A 20,467-nucleotide genomic window follows, 5' to 3' on the forward strand; every position below is an offset into this window, starting at 1 on the left:
CGAATCGAAATCCTTATATTTTAAAGAATTTTTTACAATGTGAATTTTATACCATTTACATTTATCCAGAAGTCGTCAGCCATTCACGTGGAGGCCCATTTATAGATGGTTAAGGTTGTCTGAAACGGGTGCATGTACAAATATTCTCCATCTATAATAAGACCCACTATTTGGATGGTCTGGAATTCTGGATAGCTCTACATCATTGCCACATGCGAGAAGAATGGGTCAACACCATTTTACAACATCACTTGAACTAACAGCACTAAAATCTGTTTCTTAAAAAAAAAATGCAGCATGCACTACATACGTAACACACTACGGCCCTTGTAGCATATGCTATAGGGGAAATGAGCTATTTGGTTACTCTATGCTACGCATGCTATTCACAACACTGTTTGGAATATAGAAAAGTTAAGGTTGACAGGATTGCTAGCCTTGAGAATATGCTGAGCTAGATTCGAAGATGTTTACATCTCCTTCATGGCCAATATAGCTATATGCTTATTGCTAGGGCAAATAAAATATCCCATTTCTACTCATTTGCAAATGGATTATCAGTTGCTTCTATTTCTTAATGGTATTATACTTCACTTGTTATTAGTAAGGATAAAGAACATCTACCTGTCTGTTGATACAGTTGTAATAAAAAGTATTCAAGTAATGTTACTCTTACTTTTCTATTATTTGTTGACATTGATCCTGATTTCCAGGCAAACGATGTAGTGTTTTGTGGACGAATTCTTATGTTTCTTGCTCATTTTTTCCCATTATCAGAGCGCTCAGGTACTTCCTTTTATCGCCCTTCTTGTGTTCCTTGTTCTTTTATCAACCTGTCAAGTTCATTACCTTGAGTCAGTTAGTCATGTTACTTTCTTTACTATTCAATGCTTATAGCTGTGAATATAAAAGGAGTTTTCAACACATCCAATGAAACAAAGTATGAAAAGGATGCTCCTGATGGTATGTATACCATCCCTAATTTATTATTATTATTATTATTATTTTCATTTTTGTGTTACTTTTTTTTTGTCCTTAATTTCTAACCTTCGATTGTGCAAGGGGTTTCTCTAGTTTAGGATGCTTGTACAACTATCTTACCTTCTATATTTTTTTTTCAGGAATTTCTATCGACTTCAACTTCTACAAGACCTTTTGGAGTTTACAGGTCACTATGTCTCCTTTTCCCACAAAGATTGGAACTCAAAGAAAAATTCTCAACTTCCTCCTCTCTAATCTACGTTCACTATGCTAACATTGGGAGCGCATATTAAAATTAGAAATCATGCTAAAACAAGTTTTTAACTTTTTATTTCTATCATGCTATAGAAAGGGAGTATAATGTGATCATGCATTTATTATTATAAGCAACTGGGCGATGCTTTGTCGGGCCAACATATCCTGGGTGATGCCTGCTATGATAGAATCTCTTTATTGTTCTTGGCATTTTGGAGGGGTAGGCAGTATGAGAAAGTTGCATTGGGAGGTGATGCTGTTGGCTTTTTTGTGGGCAGTCTGGTTGGAAAGGAACAATAGGTGCTTCCGTGATGTTTTGTCCACCCCTGAGGGTGTCTATAGTAGGGTGGTTTTGTACATAAGGGAGTGGGTCCCTTGACTATTTTGTGGGTGCAGGGCTTTGTTTCAGGGATTGGGTCCCCTGTTTGTAGAGTTTGTTTTCCTTTCCTTTCTTTAGCTTCTGCTGTTTGTCATCCTTTGCTTCTTCTTCTTCTTCTTTTTTTTTTTTTTGGCCTTTTGGCTTAATAACATTATCATCTTTCAAAAAATAAAATAAAAATGATAAGCAACTGTAAAACTTTCTTATGTTGGGGTTTAACTTAGATGCTCAATTGGTGCCACCATGTTTTCAGGAGCATTTCTCTAACCCTCCTTCCACAACACTTGCTCCTGCCAAGTGGCAGAAATTTGCATCCAACTTAATGGTATATTTCTTTCCACCTTCAATACTTCCTCTCTAGTATTACAAGTCATTATTTATTTTATTCAGTCACTTTTGTTGCTTTCAGACTTAAGAGTCGTTTCTTTCTATTCTTGGCTCATTTCTGATGCTCTTTATTTTTATTTATGTATTTACTTTTGGAACATTGCTGTTTAGGTTGTGCTGGATACGTTTGAAGCTCAACCTTTGAGCGAGGATGATGGAAATGCAAACAATCTTGAGGAAGGAGAGGCAGAAGTTTTGAGCATTAAGTATCTGACAAGCAGTAAATTAATGGGGTTAGAGGTAAACAGTATTGAAAGTGTTTATTAAGGAATTTCTACAGAAATAACTGATTTTTTTAACCATAATTAATATCGTTTCTATATAATTTTGCTTCCTGCCATCTACAGTTGAAGGATCCAAGCTTTCGTCGCCATATTCTTGTTCAGTGCCTTATAATATTTGATTATCTGAAGGTGTGTTATTCTGCTCATACATACTGCCATTTTGTTTGATTCACTAGAGCACACAGGTCTCTGATATTTGATGACTCTGAAGGATATTATCGCTACATGTCTGTCAGTCAGTCTGAATATTTTTGCATCTAGGATTGAATGTGCATTGACACTTCATATAAAAACCTTTGACCAAATAGAGTTCCTGAAACCTGTGGATCTAACTGTTATAGGCATATTCAAGGACTAAACATGGGTTACCATCTAAGGACTGCCTCACCTTTCTAACCAAGATATCCAAGCCATAGGTTTTCATTAGCTTTTGGTGGTTTTACATTACAAAATCCCTTATTTCTGGAAATAATTAGTAAGGAAGAGTGACCTCACCCCAACAACTCATATCTCTGCTAATATTCAAGATATTAATAATGGTTTTTAATGGGCATATATCTATTTTAAAGTGACCACCGTTTATTTTTCTCACACTCTGGGTCATTCTAGGTCTCCTCCCTTATGGTTGATGGTAAGAGAGTAACTAACAAAGACCGTATTTGTGGGTCCATTGTCAGTTTCTACTCCCTCCTATTGGATGAGGGCAAGGAGTGTCCCAAATTAGATGATCTGGTGTTTGATCATCTCCTAGGAGGCGGCAACTTCTTTGGAGAAGCTGATCCTTCTCTAGATAAGATTGAGGCAACTGTCTCAGACTTAGGGAAGGATAAATCACCAGGGCTTGATGGTTTCCCCTTGGCCTTTTTCTAGTCTTTCCGGGATTTGGTTAAGTTGGACCTCCTAGGTTTCATCGAGGACTTCTTCGAGTCATCTGCCCTCTAAAATGGGATGCACATCAATTGCTCTTATTCCTAAGTTGGAGGGTGCTAAGAAGACTTTCGGTCTATCAGCCTCATTAGTAGTCCTTATAAAATTGTGGCAAAGGTTCGTAGTACGAGATTGAGAATGGTTCTTCTGAAGATCATTTTACCTTTTTAGAGTGCCTTCATCTTTGGGAGGCAAATTCTTGATAATGCGTTGATAGCTCATGAGTGCCTCAACTCTTGTCATAGAGCGGGTAGGTAAGGTGTTTTCTATAAGCTTGATCTCGAGAAGGCTTATGACCATGTGACTGGTCTTTCCTAGATTAAATGTTTGCTATGGGTTTTGGGGACAAATGGAGTCTGGATCCTCTCATGTGTCTCATCTGCTAGATTCTTTGTGCTCATCAACGGATCTCCCTTTGGTTTCTTTGGAGCATTTTAGGTCCTCCACAAGGGTGATCCTTTGTCCCCTTTCCTATTCGTCTTAGCCTCGGAAGCTCCGAGTAGGATGTTATCTAGGGGTCAAGAGGTTGACATCTTCCACAGCTTCCTGTTTGATATTTTGCTAATGATAAGCTGTTTTGTGAAGCTAATGATTCTATGATGGACTTTTTAGGTATGACGATCTCCTAGTTTGAAGTGGTTTTAGGTCTGAAGGTCAACAATTCTAAAAGCGAGTTTTTTAGGATTCACCTTCCTATGGAGGAAATTGTCCGGTTGGTGGAGTCTTTCGGATGTTGTGTCGGATCCCTCCCTATCACCTAACTTGGTTGTCTCCTTTGTATGGGGAAACTGGCCTTGTATGTATGGGATAAAATTATGGAATGTATGGAGAGGAAGCTCTCCCCTTGGAAATGCAAGCTCCTCTATTTTGGAGGCAAAATCACATCGATCAAGGCTTCTCTTTCTAATCTACATCTCTATTATATGTCCCTTTTTTATTGTCCTAAATCAGTTCTTCTCCAAATAAATAAACTCCGGAGAGCATTCCTTTGGCAAGGGGGCTCCTCTAGAAAATTCCTGCTTCTTAACTACGAGGTTTGTTCTCTCTCTCTCTCTCTCTCTCTCTCTCTCTCTCTCTCTCTCCCTCTCTCTCTTGGGGGGGGGGGGGGGGGAGGAATCTAGCTTATGGAGGTCATTTATAGCTGTTATATATGGATTGGCCCTGACGAGTTGGTGGACTAAGTCGTCCTCCCTTTATTAATCATCCTTTCTTTGGAAAGGGATTACCCGGGTGGCCTCGAAGGTCTTTGATTGCCTTGCCTTTACATTGAGAGAATTAGATTCTGGGAGGATATCTAGTGTAGACGTTCGTCCCTCAGATCTTCCTTTTCGGCTTTGGCTTCCCTTTTGTCCTGTTAATGATATTTCTATGGTTAGTTGTTTCTTTGGCATCAATGAGGGAGGGGTTTGACTTCCTTCATTCAGGAGGAATTTATTAGATTATGAAATTGTTGATTTAACTGGCCTTTTGTCGTAGTTGTAAGGGTTGCCCACCCCTGGAGAAGAAGATTCTTTGGTTTGGAGTCTCGTTAGTTCAAGTATCTTCTTGGTGCAATCTTTCCACAACATCCTTTCTAAGCCTCTGTTTCACCCGTTAGCTGTTGTTATTTGAGTGCAATGTTTTAAATATCGAGGATATCGGCTGATATATCCCACGATATAACTTGTATCCCACCTGTGCGATACAAAACACACAAGTAGTGGGATATATCCCACATGTTCGATCCGGTGAATATATATATATATATATATATATATATATATATATATATATCATATTAAATCAGTGTCAAATTGTTACAAATCCATGATTTTTCATGTTTTGCATGGCATGAAAAATCATGGATTGGGAACTTCGATTTCAAGATTTGGAGTAGAAAGACCGAGTTGCAGAATATTGAAAAAAAATCAAAATCAAACATGTATGTAACCTAATCTAGTGATTCTTCTTTTGCTTTTGAATGTATTGCTTATGTTTCCACGTCTTCTTACATTTATAAATTATATGAATAGACTTTGAATATACTTGCAGCAATTCAGTTAGACAACGCATAGATTAGGACCCCATACAAAGAAAACCCATTATGTGCACTTGTTTTTTGTAATGTTTTGATTTGTAAATGTGTATTGATGCCTTTTTTAACAATCACTGAAATTTCGTTGAAAAATTCGACCAATTTCCAATGTTTCCCCATGTTTCCAACAACAACGATACATTACGTGATACAACCGATATATCCTATGCGATAACCGATACGTATTTGTATCCCAAGGGTGCGATATGTAACGCGATACCGATATTTCGAACATTATTTGAGTAATGTTTGGTCCTATGGGACTCCCCCAAAGATAGCTCCTTCGCGTGGTTGGTTGGGAAGAATCGTGTCCTAGTTGTTGATAACCTTCAAAAAAGGGGGCATGATCCTGCCTAACGTGTGTTTGATGTGTCTCCAAGAAGCGGAATTGATCGATCATCTTTTTCTCCATTGCCCTTTCGTTTTGGATAAATGGTCTCACGTTTCTGTCCTGGCAAAAGTCTCATGGGTGATGCCTCTCTCTATTGGTGGGCTTTTCTATTCGTGGCATGCAGGAGATGAGAGGATCCTTGGTTATAAAAATTGGAGGATTGTTTTCTTAGCTGTTCTTTGGGCCATTTGGGCTGAAAGAAACAACTGTTGTTTCTATAATAAGAGTGTCTCCATGGCTGCTGTGTTCAACTGGGTCTTGTCGTTTTTCAGGGAATGGGCTCTTTGAGATGTCTAGCGTTGGGGTTTTCTCTAGCCAAGGGACTGTGCTTGTTGGATCTTTTTTTTTTCCCCTTCAATTTTGTTTTGTTTCCTTTTCCTTTTCCTTTGTTTGAAAGAAACTGCTTCATCTTTCAAAAAATTTAAAAATAAAAAATAATTCTTATGTGATCCAGACCACTTCTAGGCTTCTAGCCTCTTTAGTAGGTAGTACTTACATGAAAACAAGAGTATGGATCATCTTCTTATGGGATGTTTCATCTCCCACACAATTTAAATGCATTTTTCTGCTCCTCATGGGATGGTATACTAGACATCATACTTTTTTGTGCATGGGTTGGTGGTGGATGCCACTGTAAGATAGTTATCATCCTTTTCTGTATATCTTTTTGTGGTGTAGTGAATTTTATCAGGGTAAATTTTCACCTACTAGCAAATTTATCAGTCTTAGTGAAGAAAGAGTGCTGAGATGAATCACTTTTAGTCAATGAAAGGTGAATGCACCAATTTTGTTGCTATTGTTTTCTTTATCAAATTGTTTTACAGCTATCGTGTTTCCTTGTTCCTTTTCTATTTTGTTTGCCCTTTTGTGGCATCCAATATCAAAAAAATATTCTACAATGTTTTTACTATTTAGAAGGGTCATTTTGAAAATAGATTTTCACTTCATGTTTACCATGTTTTGTTTAATGGGAATGATTATGCCATTGGAAAATGCCACAGCTAGATGCTTGCTAGTGCTGTTGGGGTTTCTATATATTTTTGTTACTGTTATTTGAGTCACTTGCATGATTAAATTCAGCTTCCTTGTGTTCTTGTAGGCACCTGGGAAAAATGACAAAGATGGCCCTTTGGAAAGCATGGTTGGTGTTTATTCCTGATAAATCTACTGCATGATGCAAATTAAATTACTTTGTATATATGTTATCTTGAGGAGAAAGCTCAATATAGTTGTAACCTTTATCAAGCTTCTGCCAAAATATTTAGTATTCATCTGTTCCCATTAGGAATTCTCTCCCAGTGTTTTTGTATGCAACTCTACGTAGGTGACCTGGGCAGGTCATTTTTCATTTTTTTTGCTGCACGCATATTCCAAACACTGGACCATGCTGAAAAATCAAAATGAGACCAAAACAAAAAAAAACTTCAAATTACCATTTTTGGTGTTTCTTCCCACCGTTTATCCATACTGCTTGCACTTCTGCACATGTCTATAACTATCTTATCCATGCTTTACATGTCTCTTAACTGTGTAGTTTTATGCATGTGAGACACTTCAGAAGGTGGTATGCGTATGAGATTGCAATGCCAATATGCACATTTATGTACATGCATCAGACATCATTAGTTACATCTATTCCTAGATTGCATGTGGGTATTAGACAAACTTCTTTAGTGATTCGGTTCCTGATTCCAGAAAGAAGAGATTAGGTCTTGTGAAGAGCGTGTTAAGAAGCTTCTTCAGATGATTCCACCTAAAGGAAAGGAGTTCCTCTGTAGCATTGAGCATATATTGGAACGAGAGAAAAATTGGGTGTGTTCATCATCTTCGATCAACTTTTATTTTCCACCATTTTTTTTTTAGTGGTTCAGACCTTGTGCATAAATGATTTATGCTCAATTTACTTTGTCCAACATTGGTATTTTTAGGTTTGGTGGAAACGTGATGGGTGTCCTGCATTTGAAAAACAAGCCACAGAGAGAAAAACAGGTCAAGATGGAGTAAAAAAGCGGTATGTGTTTTTATTTGTTGATCATTTTTCTGTCCAGGCCATTTGTACTCTTAGGATGATGAATCCGTCTAACAATGGAGATGTGTGTGCTTTTGTTACATGTGGCCATGATTGTACCTTGTCTTGTTTCCATATGAACTCTATCTATATTTTGAACTCCATAGGCTTACCTCATTTAGCCACAACTTTGTTTTCATTGGTACTTTTGATATGCTTGTTGTTCCCTTTGGTTTCTCCACCCCATACTTTTATATGCTTGTCGTTCCCTTTGGTTTCTCCACCCCATACTTTTATATGCTTGTTGTTCCCTTTGAGCACGTGCTGCCAATATTTCATTTCCAAGTTCTACTCTTTTTTTTTTTTTCTTTAAAGTTCTTTACAAATTATTTTGTGTTATTTCCAAGTTTTTACCCTATATTTTTTTTAGTTACTTCTAACTTATACCTAAAGCTGTGATCAGTGGCCAACCTTTGGTACATTCATCTCAGTTTCCAATTGTATGATATTCACCAATTCTTGGTTACTTGAGCCAAGTCAGACTTCAAATGATGTTATTGGGCTTAGAAAGAGCTTATGACCACGTCGATTGGGCCTTTTTAGATTATCTGCTAAGGTAGTTTAGGTGTGGGGAAAAGTGGAGAAGGTGGGTTCGAGTGTACGTGAGTTCGACCAAGTTCTCAGATCCAGTGAATGGTTCTCCTAATGGATTCTTCTAGTCATCAAGGGGGCTTAGGCAAGGAGATCCTGTCTCCTTTCCTTTTTGTTGGGGTGGCGGCGGTGTTGAGCCACATTTTATCTAAAGGGGTCTTCGAGGGTCTATTTAGTGGCTCTAAGGTGGACAAAGGGGAATTCCAATTGTCTCATCTTTAGTTTGTGAATGATATGATTTTATTTTGCGAAGCGAATGCCAATCATATAGATAATCTTCAGAAAGCCTTTTTCTGCTTTGAAATGGTGTCAGGCTTACACATAAACATTTAGAAATCCAAGTTGTTAGGCATTGGGTTATGGGCTCTAGTTGGATTGTTTGGGTGTAGGCCAAGTGCCTTCCCCTCGACGTATTTGGGTCTTCCTCTGGGTGTTGGTAAGGTGGTGAAGCACCTATGGGATCTAATGATAGAAAGATTTGAGCAGAAACTTTCATTATGGAAGAGGACTCTTGTCTTTGGGGGGTAGAATTACTTTGATTAAAGTGGCTCTATCAAACCTTCCGTTATATTTTATGTCCATATTCAAATGCCCGAAGGGTGTGCTCAACAAGTTGGGAAAGCTTAGAAGGGATTATGAATGAGGTGCTCTTGGGTAAGTGGATTTGGAATTTGCTTTGAAAGATAGCTATTCATGAAAGGAGGTTGTAGTTAGGAAGTATGGGGTGGAGAGGGAGGGGTGGTGGCCTAATAGTTCAAATGCCTTCTAAGGATGTGTGGTTGGGAGATGTTTGAGGGTTCGACTTTGGAAGGATGTGTGGTTGGGAGATCGGACGCTGCAAGATCTATTTTCCAATCTAGTTTGCATGGTTGCGGATTCAGACATTACAGTTGATCAATGTTTTTCACTCCAAGGGTCTCACGGGATTTGGCTTCCTTTCTATTAGAGGAACCTTCAGGATGGTGAATGTGAAGAAATGGTGGCTTTATTGAATCAACTATCAAGGGTTGCCCTTACAAAGGAGGCCGATTCAGTGTGATGGAATGTAGCCAATTTGGGGATGGTCTCAGTGAAGTCCCTCTTTCATATGCTTATTGGTGGTCCGGCCAATCTTGGGAAAGTTCGTTATTTCTTTCTTTGGTTCTATGGGGCGCCATCAAAGGTGGTAGCTTTTGCATGGTTGGTGGGTTAGAATAGGGTATTAACAATCAACAGTATAAGGAAGAGGGATTTTATATATTTTAACTCATATCCCTTATGTATTCAAAGCGAGAAGTCAACCAATCACCTTTTCATGCATTGCTCATTTTCTAGGGAGGTATGGGAAAGATTCTTTGGGATTTTTGGAGTAGCATGGGTAATGTCTATGCCTATCGAAGAGTTTTTTAGGCAGTGGCATGGAGGAGGCATTAGGGATTTTGGTCAAGTTGTGTGGAGAATAGCCTTTCTTGTAGGTTTTTTGGTCTCTATGGGGTGAAAGAAACAACAAATTTTTCTGGGATGTTTTTGGAAATCCTAGGGAAGTTTTTTGTTTTTTTTTTTTTTTTTTAAAAAGCAAAATCCAATGTAATAGAATGGGCTTCAGTTATTGTGCATCCGCATGCATGTCGCCTTTCAGGCTAGGATTAGAGCGCATTGTAATGTTTTTTTTAAAGCTCTTTGTATTCTTTTCTGCTTGGCCGTTTATTTAATAAATTGTCATCCTTAATTTTAAAAATGATTTTATTTTTTATTTTTTTCATATTGATTGCAAAAATTCACAATTTCGTATAAATAAATCTGCAAATATTGAGTGCATTTGTTAAAATGATTGCACATAGATTGTAGTAGTTTCTCTGAGAACTTGAAGATGCATTTTCTTCTTCCGTTCTCCTACGTACACTTCAATTAGAGAGATAGGTTTCCAATGTTGTCATGTAACAACAAAAATCATGCAAGAAAAGTTCTTAGGTTGCAAATAATTAGAGTAGTCGTATGAAGATGCTCATGTCTAGGCTGTCTTTTCTTTTTTCTTTTCTTTTTATAATTGATGTCTAGGCCGTCTTTGTTGATTGTGAGATGAGCTCCATGGTATATTTCCCTTCTTCCCTCTTCTTATTAAGGACTAGTTAGGTTGCCGCTTCGAAGATATAAGCAAGTCTCTAACAACCCTTGAGCAACATTAGTCTATATAAAGATAGTATTTCATCTTGTTGTGTAGTGGAAGTCATCATCAAAAAATTAGATGGAAAGATGATGCAGGACAATTAACCACTTGCTTTAAAAGCTCGAACTGTTAGAGTATGACGAATTAATCCCTTTATCTCATAGCCCAGGCTCCACATCTCATGGGTTTAGGACCTCGGCTGAACCTCCTTCGTGGGCCCCAAATCACATGGGCCGCCCACCTCGAGTATGTCCCCGCATCCCACGGGTTACCCCATTCGAGCCCGGTGTGAAATGCGCATTAATCACCCCTAGTGAGGAGTCTCGAACGCGAGATCTCCCCCGTAGGCCGCACCCACCCCGAGCGTGCCCTTGCGTCCCACAAGCGACCCCACTCGAGCCTAGTGTGAAAATGCCCCTGCATTAATCACCCCCGGTGAGGAGTCTCAAACACGAGACCTCCCGCTCTGATACCAATTTGATGCAGGACAATTAACCACTTGCTCTAAAAGCTCGAACTGTTAGAGTATGACGAATTAATCCCTTTATCTCATAGCCCAGGCTCCACATCTCATGGGTTTAGGACCTCGGCTGAACCCCCTTCGTGGGCCCCAAATCACATGGGCTGCCCACCCCGAGTATGTCCCCGCATCCCACGGGCTACCCCATTCGAGCCCGGTGTGAAATGCGCATTAATCACCCCTAGTGAGGAGTCTTGAACGCGAGACCTCCCCCGTGGGCCGCACCCACCCTGAGTGTGCCCCTGCATCCCACAAGCGACCCCACTCGAACCCAGTGTGAAAATGCCCCTGCATTAAAAGATCATTAAAAAAAGGTTTAATGTATCCCCACCAAGATATTTGAAGCTTGCTTTTGCTATAAGACAAGTTATATCCGAAATGTCTGTATGGATTGGTGCCACTAAATGGTTATTAGACACTTGGATATCTTCATAGCAACACCAAACTGGCCCTAAATTTTGTAATGGAGGAAAAAGGAAAAAGAGGAATGGAATCAATAAGAAATGTTGTTGTTGGATTATTTTAATGATGACAACTATATTAAAAAAGAAAGGTACAAAGATGGCAAAATGCTATTGATTGTCTTGTCAGCCACCATTCCCTTAATTGTGCATGCTTGACCTTCCACCATCAAAGGAATGATCATCTCAGAGTTCACCACACCATTAAAGAGGATCTCCATCCTTCCCACTTCGAGATCTTCTATAGATTTTGGGTCGACTTCCAACACCTCGCTTATGCAAAACCCTAGGTCAAAAGGGTCTTCACATCCCATGTGTCCACAGGTACCCGCACATATTCAACCATGCTACCCTCCCTGACAAACTTGCCGACTCTATCGATAAAGAGTCTTCATGAGTCCATCCGGAGTCACCTTGCCCTTGTTAATGATCATGTCTGCCTCCTTTTCCAACAGTAACATGGATCATATTGAACACTAGTTCATTTTCTTGATCCCCACTAGAATTAGTGTATTCCTCCTCTTGAACACCCATTTCTTTAGGCATCCAACTTCACTATGCTGAAATCTACCTTACCTACTTGACATGCCTCGAGGAGATATCTTCTGAATGAGACCCGGGAGTCCACCTCCCTCATTTTACCTTCCAAGATCTCTTTCCAAGTTTCTTGATTTCTAGAAAACCTACCTCTTGCCTTCACATCTCTGGATGCTTTCTTCTCTTCCTTATGGCCTCTTATTAGCAGCTAAATAAAGGTCCTATATTAGACATGGAGTGTTTTATCGCTCGTCGGGTAGGTATCATGCCCTCCAAGAATGATGAGGCGAAGATTACAAGTTCCTAGTGTGCTCCCTAGTCTTTTTGTCTGTTATGTTATGTTCTTTACCAATTTAGAAAAGACATTCTAGTCTTTTGTGATTTGATGACTTGAATACCTTTTTTGGCTTTTAACACTAAACATTTGAATAAGTCCGTCTTGAGAAGATACAGAAGGATCACAATGTTCCTAAATCTTCATTGAAGTAATGTGAAGCATTTGTTTCCTTTGGAAGAGAGCGAGACTTGCGTTCTAGGTCACGTGGCGTGAGTCAACTGTTCTCTTGATATGTTGGAAGCACTTGTGAGCACTAATGTTCTTTCGCTTGAGCCTTGGGAAGCATGTGTGGATTTTCTTCCGATCTTGTTCTTGTGACGCCATGTATCATCACTCCTACGTGTGTGGTACACCCCACTCCAACGACTCGTTCTTTCGAGAGGGTCTTCGCGACTCCCCCTGCCCCTATCTAAACCTTTGGGGGTTGAAGGTGGACCTCAACAATGTTTTTTGATGTTGGGCTATGATTGTGATGTTGCTGAAACCTTGGAGGACAACAGGTTGGGGAGGAACGAAGAGGGGTCCTGTGCCCTAGATACCGTTCACTGGGTGCGGGATCCAGTGCAGCTTTCAAATCCTGTGATTGAGCTTGTCAGAGCATGTCAGTGTCAAGATGAGACATTTCAGGTGGTGTTGGATGTGGAGTCGATCCAAATGACAACAATGGATAGCAAGGAGCTCGAAGTTCTACCCAGTCAGGAAGAAAATCTCCAAGCTTTTTTTGGCGACTCCATTACAACTAAAGCATCAATCGCAAAAGGGTAAAAGTGGTTAAAGGTAACAATGCATCAAGTGGGAAGGTTGGTGGGCGTCTTTTGGTGAGAAGCTTGGAGATTATGTTGTGATATTCCAATTTGTGAAGGCATTGGGCACACATATATCCTTGGAAGTGTCTCCAATAAGAATTCAAAAATCACCCAGAGGTCACATAGAGTTGGTAAGCTTGACTACTAACACAAATTTCAGCGTTGATGTTTTGGCCGATTAGTTAAGAAAAGGGAGGGGAAGATCGTTTCCTAAATGAAGATCCTCTGTTGGAATGTGAGGGGCCTAGGATGGCAACAGAAGAGGGACAAAGTTAGAGATATCTGTTGGAGATGGAAGGTTTAGATAGTTGCATTCCAGGAAGAGAAGCTGCAGGCGATAGACAAGAAGTTGATAGACTTGTTGTGGGAGATATCTTTTACAGACCGGGTGTTTGTGGATTTTGTGGGTGTGGCTGGCAGGATGGTAGTGGCATGAGATACGAAAATTTGATTGAAAGAGGATCGGTGGGAAGGCGAATTTTCTATTTCAGTTGTGTTGTGTGATGTTGTGAATGGCTTCCACTTGTGCTTTCCAATGGTCTACAACCCAAACTTGGTAGCAAGAAGGCAGGATTTTTTGTCCGAGCTATCCTTAGTACACTACAAATTAACTTGCATTTGGTGTATTGGCAGTGACTTCAATGCCACAAGGTTTTCTTTTGAAAAATCAGGGGGCAAGGGTTTAACCCGAAGTAGGCGGGAATTTTCGAAATGGGTTGGCCGGGAGGACTTGATTGATATTCCAATGATTGATGGGAAATTTACGTGGTCGAATGGTGAAGATAGACCAATTATGTTGAGATTAGACCACTTGATTTCCGCTGATCTCAATTAGAGAGCTACCTAAATCAACATCTAACCATATGCCCAATTTTATTGGATGCGGTGGTGGATAGCTAGGGCTTGAAACCGTTTAGGTTCGAGCTAGCTTGGTTGGAGGTGGAGGGTTTTTTTTTTTTTTCCTTCCAATCTTATTTTAGATTGGTGGAAATCATTTGAGGTGGAGGGGTATGCGGGCTTTAGATTAAGCTAGAAGTTAAAGCTTTTGAAAGGTAAAATCATGAATTGGAGAAAAGAAGTTTTGGTAAGCTGAGAAAAGGAATTAGGGGACATTCTTGAGCAAATTCAGATTTTGGACCTAAAGGCAGAAAATATGGAGCTCTTGGAAGAAGAAAAAACCCTTATTAAGCTGTTGCAAGACTATTCAAGACGGCTAAAAGAGGAAGGGATAAACTGGAGACAAAGATCGAGGGCAACCTTGCCTAAGGAGGGGGATAAGAATACGCAGTTCTTCCATTGCATTGCAAATGCGCGGGCTAGAAATAATATGATTGGTAGTGTGATGGTAAATGGTTGAAGGGCCGAAGAGAAGTACCAAGTGCGTTTAGCAGTGGTTAATTATTACAAATCCCTCTTGTTTAATGATGAGTGGGTGAGATCAACTCTGGATGATTTAGAGTTTAAAAGATTTTCTGTTGGCGAGGCATCTTCTTTGGAGAAGCCATTTTCGGAGGAGGAACAGGGTGGCTATTGGCTTATGAGTATGGATAAAGCTCTGGGGCCGAATGACCATCTGATTGTTTTTTTTTTTTCAAGAATTTTGAGAACTGGTGAACATTGATGTGGTGGATTTTTTGACGGAATTCCGTGAGAGGTGCAGACTTTCATTAGATTTGGGTGCCTCCTTCATTGTTATTATTCCGAAGGTCTCTGTTGCGGAAAGTTTAAAGGATTTAGGCTGAGTAGCTTGATTGGAGGGCCTTATAAGATCCTTGCAAAAACATTGGCGATCATATTTTAAGAGATCTTGGGCTCTATTGTATCTCAAAATCAAGGTGCGTTTATCGTAGGTAGACCTCCAGATAGCGCGTTGATAGTGAACAAGTGAATCGACTCCCGATGTAAGGAGGGAGAAAAAGGGTTAGTATGCAAGCTGCAAATTGAGAAGGCACACTGCCACGTGAATTGGAAGTTTTTAAAGTATATGTCGGGCCAAATAGGATGCAAGTTAAAATGGAGGGGTTGGATGAGGGAGTGTATTTGATTGGCTATGTTCTTGGTTTTGGTTAATAGCTCTCCCAAAGGCTTCTTTAACTTGTCAAGGGGTATTTGGCAGGGGGATCCTCGTTCCCCCTATTGTTCGTAGTAGTGGCAAAGGCTCTTGGTAGGATGCTAGCCAGAGGCCAGGAAGCAAGTGAAGCAAGTATTATTTGTAGGTTCAAGCCAAATAGAACAAGTTTTCCCATCTCACATCTTCAGTTCGCAGACGATACCTTACTCTTTTGTGATGCAAGCGAAGCTATAGTGGACAGGTTGAGAATGGTCATTCTTTATTTTGAAGTGGTCTCGGGATTAAAGGTAAATGTTGCTAAAAATGAGTTATTGGGGGTGTGCATCGCTAGGAAGTTGAGCAAATGGCAGAGGTGTTCGGGTGCAGGGTAGGAGTCTTCTCATCTACTTATCTTGGGCTCCCCTTTTGCACTAGTAAGCCGACCAAACATCTTTGGGATACAGTGGTGGAGAGGAAACTTTCCAATTGGAAATCTCATTATCTTTCATTGGGCAGTCGCATCACCCTTGTTAAATCTTCGCCGTCAAATCTCCCATTGTACTTCATGTCCTTAATTAAGTGCCTAAAGTTGGTTTTGGAGTGATTGGAAATGTTGAGGTGCAATTATTTTATGGAGAGGTACATAGGATAGAAGAAAATTTCACCTTGTGGGGTGGAAGATGTGTGCAGGGTGTATGAGGAGGGAGGGGTTGGCATTAGGGATTTGGAAAAGATGAACTTGGCTCTCTTGGGTAAATGGTTGTGGTGTTTTGTGATTGAAGAAGATTTTCTTTGGCGTAGAACAGTAGTGGAAAAATATGGGTGCCAAGAAGGGGGTTGAGGTGGTGAAAGCTTTCCTCTTTATATAGGGCATTTTGGATTTGGAAAGGGATATCCTCGATCAATCACATATTCTCCTCTGAGATAGGATTCGCTATCCGAAATGGGGAAAGAGCTCGCTTTTGGGAAGATGTGTAGGTTGGGGACACACCACTTTAGTTGGTGTTCCCTTCCTAGCCCACCTCTCCCCTAACAGTAACATCATGGTCTCTAACTGTTACTCTACTCTTGGAAATGTGGTGGTTTGGTCTCCTCCTTGCCAGAGAACTATGATGGATGAAGAGGTGGACAAGTTTATGGGACTTCTTGACACTCTCAAGTTCTGTTTACCGGTGAAAAATGAGGGGGGGTAAAATGCTTTCGATCAAGGACAAATCAGGGCTATTCTTGGTTTAGTCACTTTATGGGCTTTTGAGGCACTCAGGTAAGGGTGGATCGAGAGCAGCAACGACAAAGGTGTGGCGCTACGGAGCTCCCCTGAAGATAGTGGCATTTGGATGGCTAGTTAGAAGAGGTAGAGTTCTCTCCATTGTTAGAAAGGAACGGTCGATGTTTCAAGATTCGCAAGGGTCATGTTTTGGAGGTTTTTAGTAAGGCTAAATTTCTTGTAATGGGATGGGCATTAGCTTCGAAGACTATTGTTTGTTTTCCGGTTAGTTGGCGGGTGCTGTAAATCCCTTTTGTTTGTCGTTTTTGTAAATTTTCCGCTTCGGCTGGCGAGTAATAAAATTATCAACGTTAAAAAAAATGTATAGTAGGCACAAAGCCGGTTGATCACTTTTTCATTCTTTATTCCTTTGCTAGACAAGTATGGAGTACTTTTTTTAGATTTTTTGATATGTCTTGGCTTATGCACGAATCAGTGGGGGACATGTTCTTGATTTGGCATGAGTGGGGCTAGGAAGGACCGCTTTAGTTTTGTAGAGATTGGCTCTCCTAGCTTCCCTATGGGCTATTTGGGGAGAAAGAAATGGGAGATGTTCTCCAAATGAAGTGTCCAAGATGGAGGAGATTTTTATTTATTTATTTATTTATTTTAAAAAAATTATATTAAGGCCCATCTTTTTATGCTGGAATGGGCTTCTTGTATTAAATCCGTCAAAGATTGTAATTTTTCTTTTTTTCTTTGTTTGTAATTATTTTGCGCCTTTTCAGTGCTCCCCTAATAAAATTTCATGTTATATTAAAAAAAACCTACTTTGGCATTCTTTGTTTTGTTCTTCAAATAGCCTGTGCTTTTTATATTCTTTTCAGCTTGTGATGTATTTTGTAATATTTAGAAGTGTGGTACTGCATCTAAGATGCTAATGATCAATGGATTTAGCTCAACTTTTTCATCTTTCTTTCTTTCTGCTTTACAACTTACTCTGCAATCGCATCTGATTTACTCAATTTTGCTATTATTTAACTTCAACTAAATTGTGCCCATTGATTTCATTGTCATAGTAAGCCACGGTGGAGATTGGGAAACAGGGAACTCTCTCAGTTGTGGAAGTGGGCAGATCAGAATCCTGTATGTTACATTTAAATATGTGATCCAGTTCTTCTGAAGACACTAATGTTACTTCTTTTGCAGCTTTAAAATAAGCAAGAATGGATTTACTTCTATTAGCATGCATGTGGTTGCCCTAGTTGCTTATTTTATTTATTTATTATTATTTTTTGCAAATGCCACTCGTCAAAGTCCTTTTTCATGTCATTGAATCCTTCAACTGCAAATTGCTTGGTCCCTTTGCACAAATCATTGATAGAATTGCTCATGTGTGTTTTATTTGTCAACCTATTTAATTAATAAAAGGGCAAATCTTAGACTCAGTCTGCTAACTAAGCAGTTCCACATAATTCCGCAACTAGTTATCGTGGTTTTGCTTCCTGCCCTGACGATAATAAAATGGAGGTCATTCTCTAGGAACTTTTATCATAGTTTATGATAAGACAAAAGATGTATTTGTTCTAAGGATACTGTGTTCCTATTATTAAAAGTAACCCTTTTTTCTATTTCGGGGATTTTCCTTTTCGGTTTTTTAAAGGGGGTTGAAGAAACTGACAGACCACTGGTTGTATCATGTCATTGCTGTATTGCAGTATTGGTGTCTTTAAGAGCAAAAACATGTTCTGTTTTGAATAATGGAAATTAGCCGTGGAAGTATCAGAAAATGGCCCAACATTGAGGCTAACTGTATGCTACATGCTACTGAGTAGTACCCTTAGAATGTGTTGGCTGTAAGATGTTGACTGGATATACACATCGAATTTTGAAACATATTCTAACTCAAGTGACAACATAATGTAGAACTTAGCTTAAAGATATGAGTAAAAGTTGACGACATGGAATATATCCTATCTATTCGGAGGACAAATTTCTCTCATCAAATCATCTCTATCAAATCTGCAGACTTGCCATTATCAATATTCAAGATCCCTGCCTCGAGTGGTGAACAGACCAGAGAAAATCCCATGAGATTTCTTGGAAAGGATGCAAGGATGCTAATTCCATCTTGTCTGATGGAGCGATGTTCAAAAATCAAACATGATGGAGGCATGGGTGTTGGTTGCATGAAGCCAAAAGGGGGGGAAGGAAAAAAATAAAAATAAGTGGCGGCGGCAACTTGGTAATGAACAATAAGCACTTTGGAGGAGAGTTACTTCCTCCAAATATGGAGAGATGGACAGGGGCTGGACTCCAAAGGAGATTACAAGGGGAAATGGAGCTTTACTGTCAGGAAAAAAAAGAAGAAGAAAAAGAAAAAAAGAAGGGGAAATGGATCTTCATTTGGAAAACAATATCAAACTTTGGAGACTTAAGAAAGAGTATGAGACAAGCACTCATGAATGGGGTAAGATTCAAATTGGGAAATGGTAAAGAGTTTGCTTTTGGGAAGACTTATGGGTTAAGTCATGCCTCTTCTACATATCATCAGCTTCTGGATACATATCCTTAGTATTTCTCCTTGGCCTAGCGGAACACCTTGTTTAGATATTCATATGAGATGCTAGGTGACCAGATCGAATTGTCAATTCAATTTCACAGAAATTTATGGGATCACAATGTGTTTATAAGGTGATGCGGGACGGAATGATTTAACCTAATATGATGCCATGAAATTAAAAGACATTAACTAGAGCAATGGAACAAAAAAATAAAGCTAATTTACGATAAATTCAGAAATTGCAGATTCATGACAGGTCCAAATTCAAGCCTATGATAGTCCCGTAATGCGAATCTCATAAATTACTGATTAACCAAGATCTATGGGAGATAAAACCCCCATCTTAGCATAGGGTTAAATATGAATTCAATGGAAATCATGTGTCTTGTAAGAGTTTTGACGTGTTAGGGCTGTTTAAAGGCTAGGGAATGTGGGAAATGGGTTTGGGGTATATAGGCTCAGAGGAAGTAGGGTTTGGAACATCAGGGTTGAGGCTTTAGAAGGTCTTGGGTTATGATTTGGAATTCTGGGTTTAAGGGATTTAGGATTTAGGGTTTCTAGAATTGGGAATATAGGTTTCAGGTAGTTATGATTTGGACAAGGGATTTTGGGGAGTTTAGGATTAGGGTTTTAGAGATTTAGGGTTGGGGTTTTAGGGTTTTGAAAACTAGGTTTGGATGGATTATGGGTTGTAGAAAGAAGAAGAATGAAGGTTTAAAAGAAGAAGAAAGAAGAAAGAGAGAGAGAGAGAAAAAAAAAAAAAAAAGAGATGAAGAAGGAAGAAAAGAAGAAGATGAGAGAAGATGATACCTTGTTGAGAAGAGAGAGAAGTAGAAAAGATAATTAGGGAATCGCTGCCCATGGTTTTGTACCTCCAATCCAATCATAGGATGGAATTTTGCACAATCTCAAAGCAAATGGAGAGAAATCTCTTCCATTCATAACATGCATAATAGCTAGGGTGGGGCCGTCCAACCCTTTATATTATTAGAAAAGACATTTTGCAAAAAGACGCTCTTAGATAAAATTCTCAACATAAAGACACTTAAAGAATTAAAAGTTGCTCCTAACTTCCTAATCTCAACACAAATACGAGTCATATTAAAAATAATAAAAACATGTAAACAAACTAAACAACTAAACTATTTTGTGGCCCATGGGGGTCCATAATCAAGATTCCAATGATAATTATCCAATTGTCAAGATGGTTCATGGTCGAAATCCAATGGTCTGATCATCATGTCCACTTGATCCAACGGTCCGATGTGTCCATCAAGTTCCTATATGCAACTCACGTGCATCTTCCTAATGCGGGATCTTCAAACGTGCAAAGACACGCATGTGGGGTCTTCAATGTGGCTAGGAATGTGAATTGGGCCAAGTGGGCCCCATGTAATGGTCGTCTAACCATAAGGAGATTGGCTTAGCCCTCGTATGATGCTCGGATGTCCTCATCATAAGGGTAATGGGCTGGGTAGCCTGCTTGACCTAACAAGCCTGACA

At 39.6% G+C, this 20,467-nt stretch overlaps 1 protein-coding gene across 3 annotated transcripts in view; it reads left to right on the forward strand.

Moving 5' to 3' along the window:
* LOC131236888 (THO complex subunit 1) overlaps window positions 1–20,467 on the forward strand; it is a 41,016-nt gene that overhangs the window by 13,018 nt on the left and 7,531 nt on the right. For all 3 annotated transcript variants that reach the window (XM_058234405.1, XM_058234407.1, XM_058234406.1), the window contains exons 7-16: window positions 714–786; window positions 898–963; window positions 1,122–1,168; window positions 1,869–1,940; window positions 2,114–2,242; window positions 2,350–2,415; window positions 6,778–6,819; window positions 7,374–7,490; window positions 7,607–7,689; window positions 17,481–17,547. In XM_058234405.1, the coding sequence (XP_058090388.1) occupies window positions 714–786; window positions 898–963; window positions 1,122–1,168; window positions 1,869–1,940; window positions 2,114–2,242; window positions 2,350–2,415; window positions 6,778–6,819; window positions 7,374–7,490; window positions 7,607–7,689; window positions 17,481–17,547 (762 nt within the window). The remainder of the gene's footprint in view (window positions 1–713; window positions 787–897; window positions 964–1,121; window positions 1,169–1,868; window positions 1,941–2,113; window positions 2,243–2,349; window positions 2,416–6,777; window positions 6,820–7,373; window positions 7,491–7,606; window positions 7,690–17,480; window positions 17,548–20,467) is intronic.

Source organism: Magnolia sinica, chromosome 2, assembly GCF_029962835.1.
Source record: "Magnolia sinica isolate HGM2019 chromosome 2, MsV1, whole genome shotgun sequence".
Taxonomy (NCBI): Eukaryota; Viridiplantae; Streptophyta; class Magnoliopsida; order Magnoliales; family Magnoliaceae; genus Magnolia; species Magnolia sinica.